Raw genomic sequence first — 15,227 nt, forward strand, 5'->3', positions numbered from 1 at the left:
TCCACAAGCATATTACATTCCCCTTCATCTGACCATTAGCATAGATTTTAAAATATTTAAAAAAAAAATAGCAACCAGAGGGTGCTAGAACTGCACAAATGGGAATCAACCTCACTTTTTTAACAGATGCTGCTTTTAATATCGTGACATGATGACAACGATATATTGTGGCAGCTTTAATATCGCAATATCACGATATTGCCATTATCGTTACATCCCTAGTCTTGTCTGAAATTAGCTAGAGAAAATTCTGGTCCATCCACTCATTGAATGATGAATACACTTTCTTAATGAAAGTAAGGGACTATAGTCATGGGATGACACTGAAATGTAAAGTTGCCTGTCTGCATAAGTATGATAAGCGATGTGATGTTCCATAATTTGGGCAAGCGACAGCATGTAGATATTAAATAGAAGTGGTCCAAGAATGGAGCCTTATGGAACCCCACATGTAATATTTGTTTGCTCAGACTCATGACTACCAATGGGTATATGCCACGAAGGAGGCCGGACTTCAGACTTTCGTATGTCACACACCTATGCTGTTTTTCGGTTACTGTTTGCGACATATAGGCTGTGTACCAATGCTTGCACTTAGACCTTTTTGCCCCTCAATTGCACGGTCCCGTCGATGGGTGCGAGTTTGTAGTGCAGTGGTGGCCAAGTGTGGTCCTCGAGAGCCACTATCCAGCCTGTTTTCTATGTCTCCCTCCTTTAGCGCAGCTGAATGTAATGATCAGCTCATTAGCAAACTTTGCAGAAGCCTGATAATGATGTGTTGGCCACCCCTGGTGTAGTGTGTGTCTGTCTCAATTCTCCGAAGCATTTCAGAGAACTGAGACACCCTACACACTCGCACCCATCAACGGGAATGCGTAATTGAGGGGCACAAGGGTGGAAATGCGAGTATTGGGACACGGCTTGCATGTCGCAACAGTAACCAGAAACCGCGTAGTTGCATGACTTATGGAAGTCGGAAGTCTGTGGCATCTTCCCCAATAGAGACAAAGTAGTCCCAATCTTGCAGGTAAGATTTGAACCAATTTAACACCAAATTAAAAGCAGCAACAGCTAAATTTAGCTATAAAAACTAATTTGTACATATATTGGCCACTTCGTATTATTAGCCGTAGCTCTCCACATTATCGTCATGCAGATGGATTTTTAAAGAACTTTTATTTACCTCAAACACCGGTAAATGCTTTCCCCCCAGTTTCTAAAAATAACAAAACAAATTAAACAATTTATATATAATATAAAGTAATTTCTGGACTATAAGGCGCACCTGACTATAAGCCGTGCTTGCTAAATTTGGGGAATACTTGAGTTTGTTACACATATTAGCCGCACCCGACTGTAAGCCGCAGGTATTTTAATGTTGCCGCACCAGGTTCCCACTACTTTCTTTTCCATAATGAGGCCGCAAATTGTCTCGCTGTCGTTTTGTCTCTCCTACTGTATTTGGGCTCACTTGGATTGTTTTGCTCTACTTGACGCTCTTGCGCTTCCTTTACAGTGCGCCCCCTTGATAGATAAGCCACACCGTTGTATTAGCCGCAGGGTCGAATGCAAGTGAAAAAGTAGCGGCTTATAGTTCCGAAATTACTGTATATACATATTTCATATACATTATATTTTTATGCTCCACAGATTATGCTCCCCGTTCTTGAACGGCACTCCCCAATTTGCACATTTGCACATACTACCGTCTTTCAGTTAAATAAGACTTCACCCAATTATATGCAATTCCTCTAATTCCATTTGGTTGCAATTTTCTCAGGCTTTTCTCAAGTCTATCAATATACCTACCAAATACATTTTGTTATATGTTTAATCTGTTATGTCTTCTACGAGATCAATCAATTTCAGCGCTGTATATCTATTTTTCCTCAAGCCATACTGACTTTCATAAAGTAGTTTATGCTTGTGTATAAAGCCATTTATTTAGGTGTGCAACAAATATTTTTTTGAAAATATTTGATAGTTGCGAGAGTATTGATATAGGCCCATACTTTGTGAACTGGTGACTATCTCCAGTTTTGTAAGTATTTTAAAATGGCCCTTTCATCCTTTGCATTTTTATGTTCCGGTATGTTGCATTCAAATGAAAAAGATTGGACACTCCTGCTCAAAGGTGTGACATAGCACTCTGTGTAAACATTTTGTCATGTCTTTTTGAAATTAAGTTTATATAGATGCCAATGCCAGCGACTTATAGTGACAGACAGAAAAAGTAAATAAATCATCTATTAGATGTTCGAAATTATATAACTGACGTATGTATTTACTTTTTGTGACATTTTTGTTTGATGGTGTGGCGTGATATTTTTTTAAACTTCTATAATATGTGCTTTGGCTTAATGAAGGTTGGGATTGACTGATCTAGACTAGAGAGAGGTTATTTTCAACCATTTATTTTCAGACTTTCAAAAGTTAGTTTCAACTGTCACTGCTCATCTCGCCCTTTACTTGTTTCTCCACTCTCTTGTATCTAGACTGTGGAGCATGGCTTCCCCCACCAGCCCAGTGCCCTGGGCTACAGTCCTTCTTTGCAGCTGCTAGCCATTGGTACCCGTTCAGGAGCCATCAAATTGCATCCTTTTTATTGAAATTTCGACTGAAAAAGGTGTTATAGGGTATATTTGAAATTGACTTAGATGGTGTCTCTAGATTGCTTTAGAACTTGTAAACTGTCATTTGTGATTTGAAGTTGATCTACATTAGATAACCCAAATTAGTCCCGCAAGGGGCAATTTCCAACATGACCAACATGTTGAAAACACATTTCTCTAGTCAAGATCTATAGGACTTTTCCCCGAAAAGTATAGTCTAATAAATCTGTTGTGAAAGTATAGTATAGTGACATGCCTGTAAAAACACAAACTGGTCACATTGGTGGTTTTATTTGTATTTTTATGTTTATGTTGACTTATGCAGAATGGTCACAGTTGTGATTGTTTGATGTGATTTACTGTAAATGTGGTCTAGTGTTTCCATAACCAAAGGACAGGTATGGAGCCCCGGGTGTGGAGTTCATGGGTCTACATGATGAGAATGCCGCAGTCACACAAGTACACTTTCTACCCCACCAGGTACAGATTTAGGGAGTGAAGCTTTTTGTTGTTTGTTGCAATCTAACAATAATAACTGTTAGCACTGTTGTTGTATGATTATAATATTTGATGTATGTTGTATAATACATTTTGTTTAGGTTGAACTGGTGACTCTGCTGGACGACAACAGTTTACACATGTGGACTTTGAGAGCCCACACAGGACTTTCAGAGCTTCTAGAGATAGGACGCTTCACTCTCACTGGTCCACCTGGGTAAAATTAAAAAATTATGTCCACAGCAACCCTCGTGTAGATAAGCGCTTCAGATAATGGATGGATGGATGGATTGTTAACTTTTAGGCTTTGATGAACATGAATCGGATTTAAATAAATAACTCAATATATAATTTTCAGCCCTTTACTTAAATAAATAAACAGATATTTAAAACTGAGTAAAAAAATTGCATAAGCAAAGCAATGATTCAGTTACTTGTTTGGACAAAAATGTTGATCATTGTTTTCCAAATTTAAAGCAGATGTTTGTAAATGTCTTACTCTGATTCAACACAAAGATGATTAGTTTCTTTCATGGAGGACTACGGAGAATATGAAAATATGTACTGACGAGAGGCTTAAATTTTAAGGATTTGGACAGTTTTAGGTCTCCAAACAATTACCATATTTTTCAGACTATGACTTGAACTTGTTTTCATAGTTTGACTTGTGCTTTGCTTATAACCAGGTATGTCTTGTATACCGATATATTAAAATGAGAGCTCAGACTTGCACCCACATTTTCTGTTCCTTGATCGTGATTTTGTGCATTACAATACCTTCTTTCCACCAATGGTAATGCCCCAAAAGTATTTTCCAACTGCCAAAAGAGAGTAGAAGTAATGGAAGAAATAGAAGAATTAGTAGTAATCAGGCATTACCGCCAGTGGTCACCTTCTGTACAGGATGCAAAAAAAAAGGTGGCAGTAATGCACCAAAAGTATATGCCAACCAAAAGAAAGTACAAGAAGAAATAATAGGCGATGTATCACTTCTTCCACCGCGGGCATGCGGCGTACACCACAACAAGGATTTACTGTTTACAACATCAAGAGGCACAATAATCGACCAGGATTCTGCCTTTGGCCACAATACGACATTGGTGGCAGGTTGTGAGTTTCCGACCTCAGCCTTCAGTGGGGTTTTTAAGTGACCTAATCCACCTCTTAATAACACCATCACGTCACAAGATAATGTACAAAAAACAAACAAACGAACAAAAAACGCTATGTAGCCTAACTGTGTTTGGCATTTAAAGGTGAAACAGGCATTTCACGGATTTGAGGATGAATACAATTTATTACTAAAGCAAAGACAGTTACCTTAATCTTCCAATACATCAAACAACTCCAAAATTCTGCACTACAATATAGCAGTTCACACTCAATACTTATCGATATAAAACTTTATATAAATCACATTGTACATATCGTACGTATCATTGAATTTATTTATTTGAAAAAATAATTCAAATGAATCAACATTTTACAATGCCCAAGTTATGCTAAGTTAATTTTCATTGGCATTCCCTTGGGCAGATGTAAGGGCCATCCTAAAATGATTTTATATTTAAAGCTGCTGGAAATTCCATATCGAATTGTTACTGCCACCTGTGGCCAAAAAACACACCCTTTTTCGCGTACACAATGCGCATCACATCTGTTTTTGAATGGTGGGAATTTCAAACCCGAATCTAGTCTGAAAACTATTGGCCAGAGGCTTGCAGGAGTACCCATTGTGAACAGATTAGATGTTAATCTACTAATTAGAAGATGTTTCAGTCATAAATTGTCAAATAAAAAGGTATTTTTGGGCAAATAATTACAAAAAGCAGCTTTAATCAATGTGGAAGGTAGAAACACCACTTGGCAGAAAAAAAAGAAATACACTTTGGTACAATTTGCAACAGATTGTAAAAAATCTGTAATGTTAACATTATTTCATCTCTCATCTTAACTCGTCTTTAGTGCCCCACCAAGTGTGACCAGAGTGACAGCAGTGCTGGCCCACTCCTCTGGGGATCTGTTGCTGCTGGGAACTGAGGGGGGACATGTCTTTATTGTTCAGGTCCCTGGCTTCAGAGAGCTTGAAGAGAGGAACATCAGCCTTGCTGAAGTTGCCAACAGGTGGGAAAATACATGTGTTTCTCATGCTCAGTATTAAGGGACACTGTAATTTTGTAGTAGTAATGTACGTGTAATGGTATAAAACTAACTTACATTTTTAAGTGGCAAGCAGGGGTAAACGGGCCCTCGCACCCCTTTTTTATTTTTTTATTCAATGTCATTTTAAAACTCATTCAAAACCTAACATGGACGAATGGACGCTGCAATTAATTCTGTTATTGCAGAATTACTCACGTTTCCTTGTTGAATGTTTAACAGCAAGAGGTGTGTCGTGCATTTTTAGCTGTTTAAGATATTTGTGCTTTTTTCCCCCCTTTGATGAGGACAAAGACAACATTTTCATATGTGGTCGTGATTGGTCAAAACAAACGTGGACAATGCCGCATCGCCCAATCAGCTCAAAGTATTGTACAAAATGTCCTGCCTTTCCAGAGCAAATCTCCGTGGAGCAGTCCCAGATTGATATTGTGAAGAACTCCCTTGAGTGAATCACAATATCAATATCTATTGCCAGGTTAACCACCCGGTGCCTGGGCCCTAAAAAACATGTATTATTAAATTAACACATTCTGGACAATGTCAATCAAAATAAAAATCTGGATTATTATCCCTGTGTGTGGGGCTTAGTGCGTGTGGTGGGTGTGTGGGGTTGTTTCTACATTTGCATAAAGAAACGTGACTTCATCTCTTTCAGTGTACCAGATGATTATATGGGGCATAGAAGTTTAGAACATGTTGAAGCCTTACAGGAGAACCCAGCCAACCCAAATCACGTTGCTATTGGGTATGGACAAGGTCTTATTGTAATCTGGGATCTTCAGAAACGGTGTGCGATTCAGCACTTTCCATCTACTCAGGTAGGAAGTGATATGCGAATCAACAGAATGCTCAAGGATTTGCTCATTACATGAACCTAATATTTGTTTTTTTGTTGTATCCATGCACCTTAGCAACTGGAGAGTGTGTGGTGGACGAATGACAGAGGATACATTCTTAGTTCTCACAGTGATGGAAGCTATTGTCGTTGGACATTTGGTGAGGAAGATGGAAATGAGGTGGAGAAATCAGATATTCCTTATGGTGAGGATGCTGTTGCCTGACTTTATTATACTGTTGGACAAGAAGCACGTTTTCCTGGAGGGGGTGCATCACTTTATTTATTTATTTCTCCAGGACATTTCCCTTGCAAAGCGATTTCTAAAATAGTTCAGCTGCCTACAAAGGAAGGGTATGTTGTCTTGTGTTTCACTCATGCATTGTCATCTACTTGTGTTCTGAAGTGCTGTATATTTTGTTTGTTTGTTTTATTCCTTTTTCCTTTCGGACACATTATTACAGGTTACATTGATCACATAATATCATTTGCAACATTGACATCTGAAAGAAGGGTTGACGGGTAGAAGCCATGGTTTATTAGCAACTCGTCCCCATCGATTCTTACGATACGCATCATATACATTGATTATGATAGTCATTGATTCATATCGTTATCAATCCCAGATTTAAGACACTCCTCGCTCAGTTCATCTTGAGTAATGTCTGTGTGTAAGTTGCAGCTAGTACCAATCATTTGGAATTGGTAAATCGGCTCCCGGACGCCACCCACAGGCCCACCCAACCAGGCAAGCAGCCAAGGCGAGCGCATGCTCGTTCACCAGTAGCGTCTTCGCTGACCTTGGTTCAGCTTTCACACATGTTGTGGTTTCCAGAAGAGTAGATTGGCTTTTATTCTGCCCATTGCGTCCACAATAATGTTCACTCCATTATGGTCAGTTCAGCCACCACTGTTGCCAGCATCCGATGATGCTTAGATCTTGATTCTCCTGAGTGCTCACCAAGGCCAGCCCACCCAGCGGAGTAGCCCCCGCTAGCCGCATCCCGGAACTATGTTCATCAACCCCATTGTAACTATTTACAGCAGATACATTGCAATACAATACAATACAACCTTATGACGACAGCCTTGCATGTTACAACAAATGTCCAAACAGAAATAGAGTCACACAATGTTTACATGGAACAGCAATACATGTTATCAATGCAGGTGTATAAACAAGAGTTAACCTTGGCAGTGTCAGCAAGTAATCATATGCTATATTTACATCTTTCAAATCATGACAGCTCCAGTTTTGGGTTAATTAGTAATATGTTACAATAATTTAATTTGGCTAAAACATAATCCAGAATTTTATGATGTGAGTTACTGATAGCAGTTAATGTCTCTCAAACTCCGCCAATTCTTCAACTCTTTTCACGATCTGTATTTTCTTCTGAGAAGATGAGTCTTCTTTTGTTTGGATGAAGAGGCGTCCATGTGTTCTCGATAAATCCATTCTTTCTCAATTGTTGCGCCTTTCTGGCAATGTCAGCATTTCGTTTTGTGAGATTATCATTGATCATTACCTTTTAGCTTGTAGCTATCTCTCAAAAGAGCAATATTTTTCTTCCTGTCAATAAACCTGATCAGAACTTCCGGTGGTCGTCTCCCCACAGTTGGAAGCAAAGAGCATATCGGGATGTGCGCTGGATCCACAATTAATCCCAAATCTCTGAGTTGAGTTGTCACTTGCTGTTCGACAGTCTCGTTCGCTGAAGCTTGGTCAGAATCAACTGCACTTAGCTCTCGGCCGAGGGCCGCGGCGCGGTTTAATCTGGATACCTGTAACTATCACATCGTTGATTCGAAGATTCTGTTCCAAATCATCCAGTTTTTGTTCCAAGGTGACAATGCGTCGATCTTTTTCTTGTCTCTTTCTTCAACTTCTGAATTTCCTGCAGAAGTGGCTTGATGCTCTTTTTCATTTCAAGTTTTTCGGTAACCATTCCCTTGAGTTTTGCCAGAGAAAATTTTATCTCTTCAATTTCGTCAGCTCTTTTTCCGCCAGACATATTGCAACAATGTAGTTAAAAATCCCAATGTCAACAAAATAGTTAGAAGTCACGAGCGAGTGCAGGAGTGAGTACAAATGCGTCCTTCCTTGTCAGATGCGTCCTTGATTTTAAATTGAAAAGGAACATTTTTTAAGAAATAATACAAGTGCAAATAATATGATTCAATAATTGCTTTGGTAAAACGCAATGAAAAAGCCACGTAAAAATGAGATATTTTTGTGAATTTCACAAGCTGTGACTGGCACGACCCCTTTTTCCCTCCGTTTCATCTAAAGATGTTCTCGATGAAAAGTAAAAGCAAAACTTTTTATTTGCAGAATGCTGTTGTTGTGGATACACGCTGTTTGCCAAGAAAATTTATGCTGATTTGGTTGGACTAAACAAGCATGAAAACTCATGAAATTTTGAATACACATCAGGCCTAGCAAAAAACTAAATAATCAATATATGTAAATGTTTATTGTGCCATTTAAAAATGAAAAATCCAATGTGCCAGTACCCACAACGTGCAAATACCCCAAAGTGGCCCGGGCTGCCAACAACAAAACACTTGCCACTCTTCTCACTCTACCCAGCAACCTTGCAATTGTGTTCACTTTGAGGGCTTTCTGTGTGCCAAGATTGATGGTGTGTGCGAAGCACATGAGATGAAGGCTCATATCTGCTTCCTCCCCAGCTAACACCATGTGCTGGATGCTTATCAACAAGGTTCCAATCAATGCATACCTGTCTCAACAGAGCATCTATATTTTTCCCAGTGTCAGATCCTTTGAAATCCTAGTCTTGTAATACATGACACTTTAACTGCCTATCAGAAGTAATATGGTAGGTTGTGGTCGTCACATACAGCATGACTCACATGAATTGCACATAAATTCCGGGCATCAGTTGTTATTGCCACTCGATCTGCTTTTGCCAGCTCTTCTTCAACTTTGCTCTTCACTTGAGCATACAACAACAGACATACATGTGTTGCTGATGTGCTTTTGGGATGGCAATGGCAATTTATATCTCGACGATAAAGTATGCAGCAAGTCCTGAAATCCATCACACTCAACTATACTGTAAGCATATAATCCCTTGGCAATGAAGCGGGTTATTGCAGCCATGATTTCCTGAGCTCGTGCCAAATTATAGCCGAGTTTCCTAAAATATCTCAGTATAATACAACCCGTGTTTTTGCCGTGCAATGTGTTACCGAGCTAGCATGAAAGTCCAGATCTAGATTAATTGTTGAACCAGTGTACTTGAAAGCTGCTTGGTACACTTTACAAATGGCATGGCTTTATCAAGTTTTCCGTCTCTTTTCTAAAATCCAAAAAATGCTATATACTTTTTTTTTTCTCCCTGATGTGTTGAAAATCAAACAGATTGCTAACTTGCATTGACTTTACAGAGTTGTTACTAAGCATGCACGAGAGTATTCATCTAGTCCTCTTCTTTGGCTTCTGTTTCATCTTTCTGCACTACTTTCGTTAGGTGAACTCTTTGTGTTATTTTAAAGATGAAAACAGGGTAAAGTATCGATACCGGCTCTCCCGTTCCATTCTTCCCTCACTCGTGAACAAGATCCCAAGATATTTGAAGTCTTCCACTTGGTGGGGCAGGATCTTATCCCTGACCTGGAGAGTGCAATCCATCCTTTTCCGGCTGAGGACCATGGTCTCAGATTTGGAGGTGCTAATTTTCATCCAATCACACTCGGCTGCAAACCACTCGAGTGATAGTTGGATCTCCAACTGTTGGAGATCGCGGGTTGATGAAGCCAGAGATGCAATACTGAGGCCTCCAAACCAGATCCCCTCAATGCCTTGAAATTCTGTCCATAAAAGTTATGAACAGAATTGGTGACAAAGGGCATCCTTGGCGGAGTCCAACTCTCACTTGTGACCCTTCCGTAGTTGTAACACAACCTCTGGTCCCCCTTCTTAAAAAGGGAGACCACTACCCCAGTCTGCCAATCCAGAGGCACTGTTCCAGATGTCCATGCAATGTTGCAGAGGCGTGTCAACCACAACAGCCCCACAATATATAAAAACTTTGAGCAGGTCTCATTTACTCCCGGAGCTTTGCCACAGAGGAACTTTTTAACTAGCTTGGTGATTTCAACCCCAGAGATATAAGAGCACATCTCAGAGTCCCCCAGACTCTGCTTCCTCAAAGGTGGAATTGAGAAGGTCTTTGAAGTATTCTCCCCACTGACTCAGGTCTCGAGTCGTGGTCAGCAGCCCTTTATCCCCAAGAGATGCCAGATGGTGGACCAGAATTTCTTCGAAGCTGTCCAAAGTTGTTCTCCATGACCTCACCAAACTCCTCCCATGGCCTAGTTTTTGCCTCAGTGCCCACCAAAGCTACGGCCACAGCTCCGGTCGGCCGTCTCAACAATGGAAGCACATGCTCCACTTGGACTTAATGCTAAATAAAAATATGGTAATCATCCCATGAAGTACAGTTGCGCGTTATAAGCACATTTGAAATATCCTCAACTTTAAAGTTATTTTTATTGATCTCTGGAATTATAGACTGACGTGTGTTTTGCGTTCTTTTTTATAGGACACCATTCCTCTTCTTCAGTGGTGGAATGCCTAGGGCGAGCTTTGGGGACAGACACTGCATTACTGTCATCCATAATAAAAAACATGTCGCCCTGGACTTCACGTCCAGAATCATTGACTTCTTTGTCATCAAAGAAAGACGACTTAACACTGGTAGTTATAAATGCAGAATCACCCAATTTCATAATTTTAAACATTTTAAAGATTTCATACTTGATCATGATGTAGCTAGTTTTACCATTGAGTGTTTAATAATAAACTTGTCTTTACCTGTATCCAATATAGAGCTGGCTAATTTTGTTTGTATGCTAATTAATTGCAAGTACAGGGTAATTGCCATCATCATTTGTCCTGCCCAGGGGATCCCAGCGCGTTAGTGGTCTTGGTTGAAGAGGAATTGGTAGTGATTGACCTGGAGGCAGAGGGATGGCCAGTCTTTCAGACACCCTACCTGGTTCCATTGCACAGTTCAGCAATCACCTGCTCACACCATGTCTCTGCTATCCCTCTCAAACTGTGGGAGAGAGTTCTTGCTGCCGGAGAGCTACAGAAGACAGATTACTCCAAAAAGGTACAATCAGTTCCACCCTAGTTGTTTTACACAGTTCCTCAATGATATAAAGCTTGGCAAATTGTTGCGCTGTTGCCGTTTGAACTAACAACCGCGAATAAAAAAAGTCCCGCGATCAGAACACGCATTTGATTATAACAGCGGTGCCCTGAATTTGTGACTAAAAATAGTATTTAGTCAAACTTATTGAACCGAACATTGATTTGTGTGTTTGAACAGATGGCTCAGAACAGCTGGCTCCGGCCCGAACAATTAACTAAATTTACCTAGCGAAATAAGTCAATTATCGCTACACATACGTACCATATTTTCACAACCATAAGGCGCACCGTATTAAAAGGCATCGTCTCAGTTACGGGTTTCATTTCTGTGTTTAACACACACATAAGGCACACTGCACTATTGGGCGCAGGCACGGTTAAACATATGCTAGCTCAAAACATGGTAGCATGCTTTCACGTTAAAACATACGCGTGTATGTTTTTAAAAAGGCAGTGGAGCAAAACCGAGTTCGGTTGTACTTTATTGAAGTATTATCAATGTAAATAGTGAGTTCCGTTGTACTTGAAGTATTTAACAATGTACTCACGCTACTTTTAATCAATCCTCATCCACAAATCCCTCAAAGTCCTCATCTGCTGTATCTGAAACGAACAGCTGGGCAAGTTCTCCATCAAACATGCCAGGTTCCCTTTCGTCATTGTACTATTGTCAGTCTCATTACTGTGCGGCTCCTCAGAAATGATGCCGGCTTTTGCGAAACCTCCAACATTAGTGCAAGCAGACACGTTTAGCATAAATTATGCCGTAACTCATTCTAGTCTAGCAGTTCCATAAAGCGAAAGCAGTGAGCACCATGACGTCCTACTCTATCTTAATACAGGAAACCTGTCCCTGATTGAGGACTGGCAGGCATTAGAAACCAAAAGACTCACGTCATAGGTTCTCATGCCTGCCAGTCCTCAACCAGGGCCGGATTCCCTGTGTGTAAGCAATATGTCGGCAATGCTCCGCAGTCTGTCGACAGAAATGCTCCCACACATACAGTCAAGCGGAACGCTTACTGATGGCGCACAACATTTACAGATTTTGGCACTCGGTGCACACAAAAGGCGCACTTAGACGCACCGTCGATTTTTGAGAAAATTTAAGACTTTTAAGTGCACCTTATAGGCTTGAAAATACGGTCCTGTACATGAATACACGCATGCATACATAAGATACACATTCTTGGAAAATGTATTCAGTTTTGGGCTTGTTGAGGTCCCCCAAAAGTTGCAAGATTCAGTAAAGATAACCACAGCGATTGCAAGAGGAGGGCCAAAATTACATAAATTGACTCGCATACAGTATATTGACTGACTGATCACTCTTAAACACTATGTTCTCTCTATTCAGCCATGGCCAATAACCGGAGGGCAGAACTTGGCCCCAGATCCTCCACAGAGAGATCTTTTGCTCACAGGGTCAGGTCACCTAAACCGTTTATCCTGTTGTGAACTATATCTAATCAATAAACAAAAGTCACTCAAATTTTTAACAGTATAACATTTGCCTGTTACTGTATGTGTAGCCATGAGGATGGAACTGTGCGTTTCTGGAATGCCTCAGGAGTCTGTTTGTACCTCATGTACAAATTGAGCACGGCTGGAGTCTTCCACACAGACACTGACCCCAATGACAACATGCATCAAGGGGCTGAAGGAGAGTGGCCACCTTTCAGAAAGGTGTGTATTTGATTTAAAAGCATGACTTCCTTTTCTTGATTACATTCATTGTGCCTGAATCTTAAAAAGAAAAAAGTAGTAGTAGAAAAAGTAGTAGACATTTTTACTCTCCACTAGCGCAGTTACTCCAACTTACACTATCACACCGATGTCTGAGAATTCTGGTTACATTTTTGTGTCTAGGTTGGCTGCTTTGACCCCTACAGTGATGATCCAAGGCTTGGCATTCAGAAGATCCACCTTTGTAAATACAGCGGTTATCTTGCTGTGGCAGGAACAGCTGGACAGGTGAGATTACAGTTCTATGTTGTATTAGTAAAGCTCTATAAATCACTATGTAAACACTGTATAGGGATCTGAGTGATTTTGGGAGCTACACTGACAACAAAATACATGCATCACTTTTGTTTTTGCTGCTGTGGTTACACGGTGCAATGTACTCTGAAATTCTCTAATAGTAGAGAACACAGTAAATTATGTAGAATAAATTTGCCTCTACTTAGAGTGTGACCAAATAGAATCAGTTTTAGAGTAATATTTGCACTTGGAAGAGAGTAAAATAAAGAATTTAAAAAATAAATAAATAAAAGTCACTTTGAGGAACAAACTCACGCTTGGGAAACAGCCGATCTACTCCCTGAGCCACGCAGCTCCTGCTGTGTATTAGTATATCGTTTGTGTCAGCTGGAATCTACCTAACTCCAAGAGCAAAAACGTTTTGACAAAAACTTCATTTTTGGTCTCCTCTTGGAGGTAAGCTAACGGTAGGAGTGGCAAAGCTCAGATGGTAGTGTGGTCGTCTCCCAAGCTGACGGTCGTGATTTCGTTCCTCAACCTTTGAGTGACTTTTTTTTTTCAATTCTTAATTTTATGTTCTTTCAAGTATAAATATTAGCTTACTCTAAAATTGAGTCTATTTGGTCCTACCCAGAAAAAAAGAAAAATTGCACATCTCAAATGTGCTACCATACAGACCATTCATGAAGCAGAGTTCAAGACCAAGTCAGTTAAGTTGAACTTTCCACACCTTGCCAATAGCCTTAAGTTGGTTGCATTCACTGATGGATCTTTTGCAAGTATGCAAGAGGATACTGTACAAATATCATTGTTCTGTTGGGTGATAATGGAGTTTTCTCCTATTTCCTGGCAGTCAAAGAAAATTAAGAGTGTTGTCAAGAGTACATTTCCAGGTGAGACACTAATTATGTCTGAGGAAACTGACAATGCCATTTTTCTGTTAACATTATTCCCTGAACTATATGCTGGTAGTACTAATGAACCTGTACCAATAATCTGTGTTACTGATAATCATTGTATGTGACCATTTCAATCAATTGTCTTTGAAGATTCTGGTACTGGAGCTCAATGACGAAGCAGCAGAACAGGCGGTGGAAGTGAAAGTTGTGGATTTGCTGCTAGGACAAGAAGGTTTCCGCTGGAAGGTAATCCACAATGTGGTTACAATAAAAGAAAATGCACTGTATTCCTCCTTGAATAAACAGTCCGTACAGTTGTGAGAAAATCTTTGTGAACCCTTTTAATTACTTGTATTTCTAGATAAATTGCTCACAAAAAGAACTGATCTTCAGATAATTAAGTCACAATCAACCAAAATTTTTTAAGTGATAATAAATTATATCCATCCATTTTCTTCTGCTTATCCTGGGACGGGTCGCACGGGCAGCATTTTTAGCAGGAAGCCCAGACTTCCCTCTCCCCAGCCACTCCGTCCAGCTATTCCTGGAGGAATCCCAAGGCATTCACAGTCTCTCATAGTCTCTCCAGCGTGTCCGGAGTTGTCCACGGAACCTCCTCCGGGTGGGACGTGCCCGGAACTCATTTTATATGTCTCCTTTCAATGTGGAGGGCAGTGGCTCGAGTCTGAGCCCTTACCGGATGATTGAGCTTGTCACCCTCTCTCTAAAGCTCATATCTGCCGGAGCGGTGAATGCTTGTGAAAGTAGCAAATTTTTGATTTTATCAGGGTTCGTTAAAAGTTTGCAGATGTGTGTGCGAATTGAACATATTCCAACATTTCCTTGCAAATCCCTTCTTTCGCTAATAGTAGCATGTGTTTGCACAACAGTGCAAGCACTTGTCAACGGTCATTAGACGAGTTGCCCAAATATTTTTTTATACGCCACGGTTCCCAAGTATGTTGACTAGGCATGGGACGAGACACAAATCCCACAAAAGAGAATGAGACGAGATTTTCGCAAAATTTGTAATATAAAATATATCCTAATAT

At 40.2% G+C, this 15,227-nt stretch overlaps 1 protein-coding gene across 3 annotated transcripts in view; it reads left to right on the forward strand.

The window, feature by feature from the left end:
* Window positions 1-15,227, forward strand: part of llgl2 (LLGL scribble cell polarity complex component 2) — a 69,379-nt gene that overhangs the window by 13,131 nt on the left and 41,021 nt on the right. For all 3 annotated transcript variants that reach the window (XM_086063977.1, XM_086063978.1, XM_086063976.1), the window contains exons 3-15: window positions 2,496-2,593; window positions 3,011-3,092; window positions 3,212-3,327; window positions 5,076-5,234; window positions 5,929-6,091; window positions 6,185-6,314; window positions 6,408-6,462; window positions 10,680-10,834; window positions 11,041-11,252; window positions 12,651-12,718; window positions 12,826-12,979; window positions 13,163-13,267; window positions 14,326-14,421. In XM_086063977.1, the coding sequence (XP_085920103.1) occupies window positions 2,496-2,593; window positions 3,011-3,092; window positions 3,212-3,327; window positions 5,076-5,234; window positions 5,929-6,091; window positions 6,185-6,314; window positions 6,408-6,462; window positions 10,680-10,834; window positions 11,041-11,252; window positions 12,651-12,718; window positions 12,826-12,979; window positions 13,163-13,267; window positions 14,326-14,421 (1,593 nt within the window). The remainder of the gene's footprint in view (window positions 1-2,495; window positions 2,594-3,010; window positions 3,093-3,211; window positions 3,328-5,075; window positions 5,235-5,928; window positions 6,092-6,184; window positions 6,315-6,407; window positions 6,463-10,679; window positions 10,835-11,040; window positions 11,253-12,650; window positions 12,719-12,825; window positions 12,980-13,162; window positions 13,268-14,325; window positions 14,422-15,227) is intronic.

This window comes from Leptonotus elevatus, chromosome 20 (assembly GCF_054856555.1).
Source record: "Leptonotus elevatus isolate MCC_2025b chromosome 20, RoL_Lele_1.0, whole genome shotgun sequence".
NCBI lineage: Eukaryota > Metazoa > Chordata > Actinopteri > Syngnathiformes > Syngnathidae > Leptonotus > Leptonotus elevatus.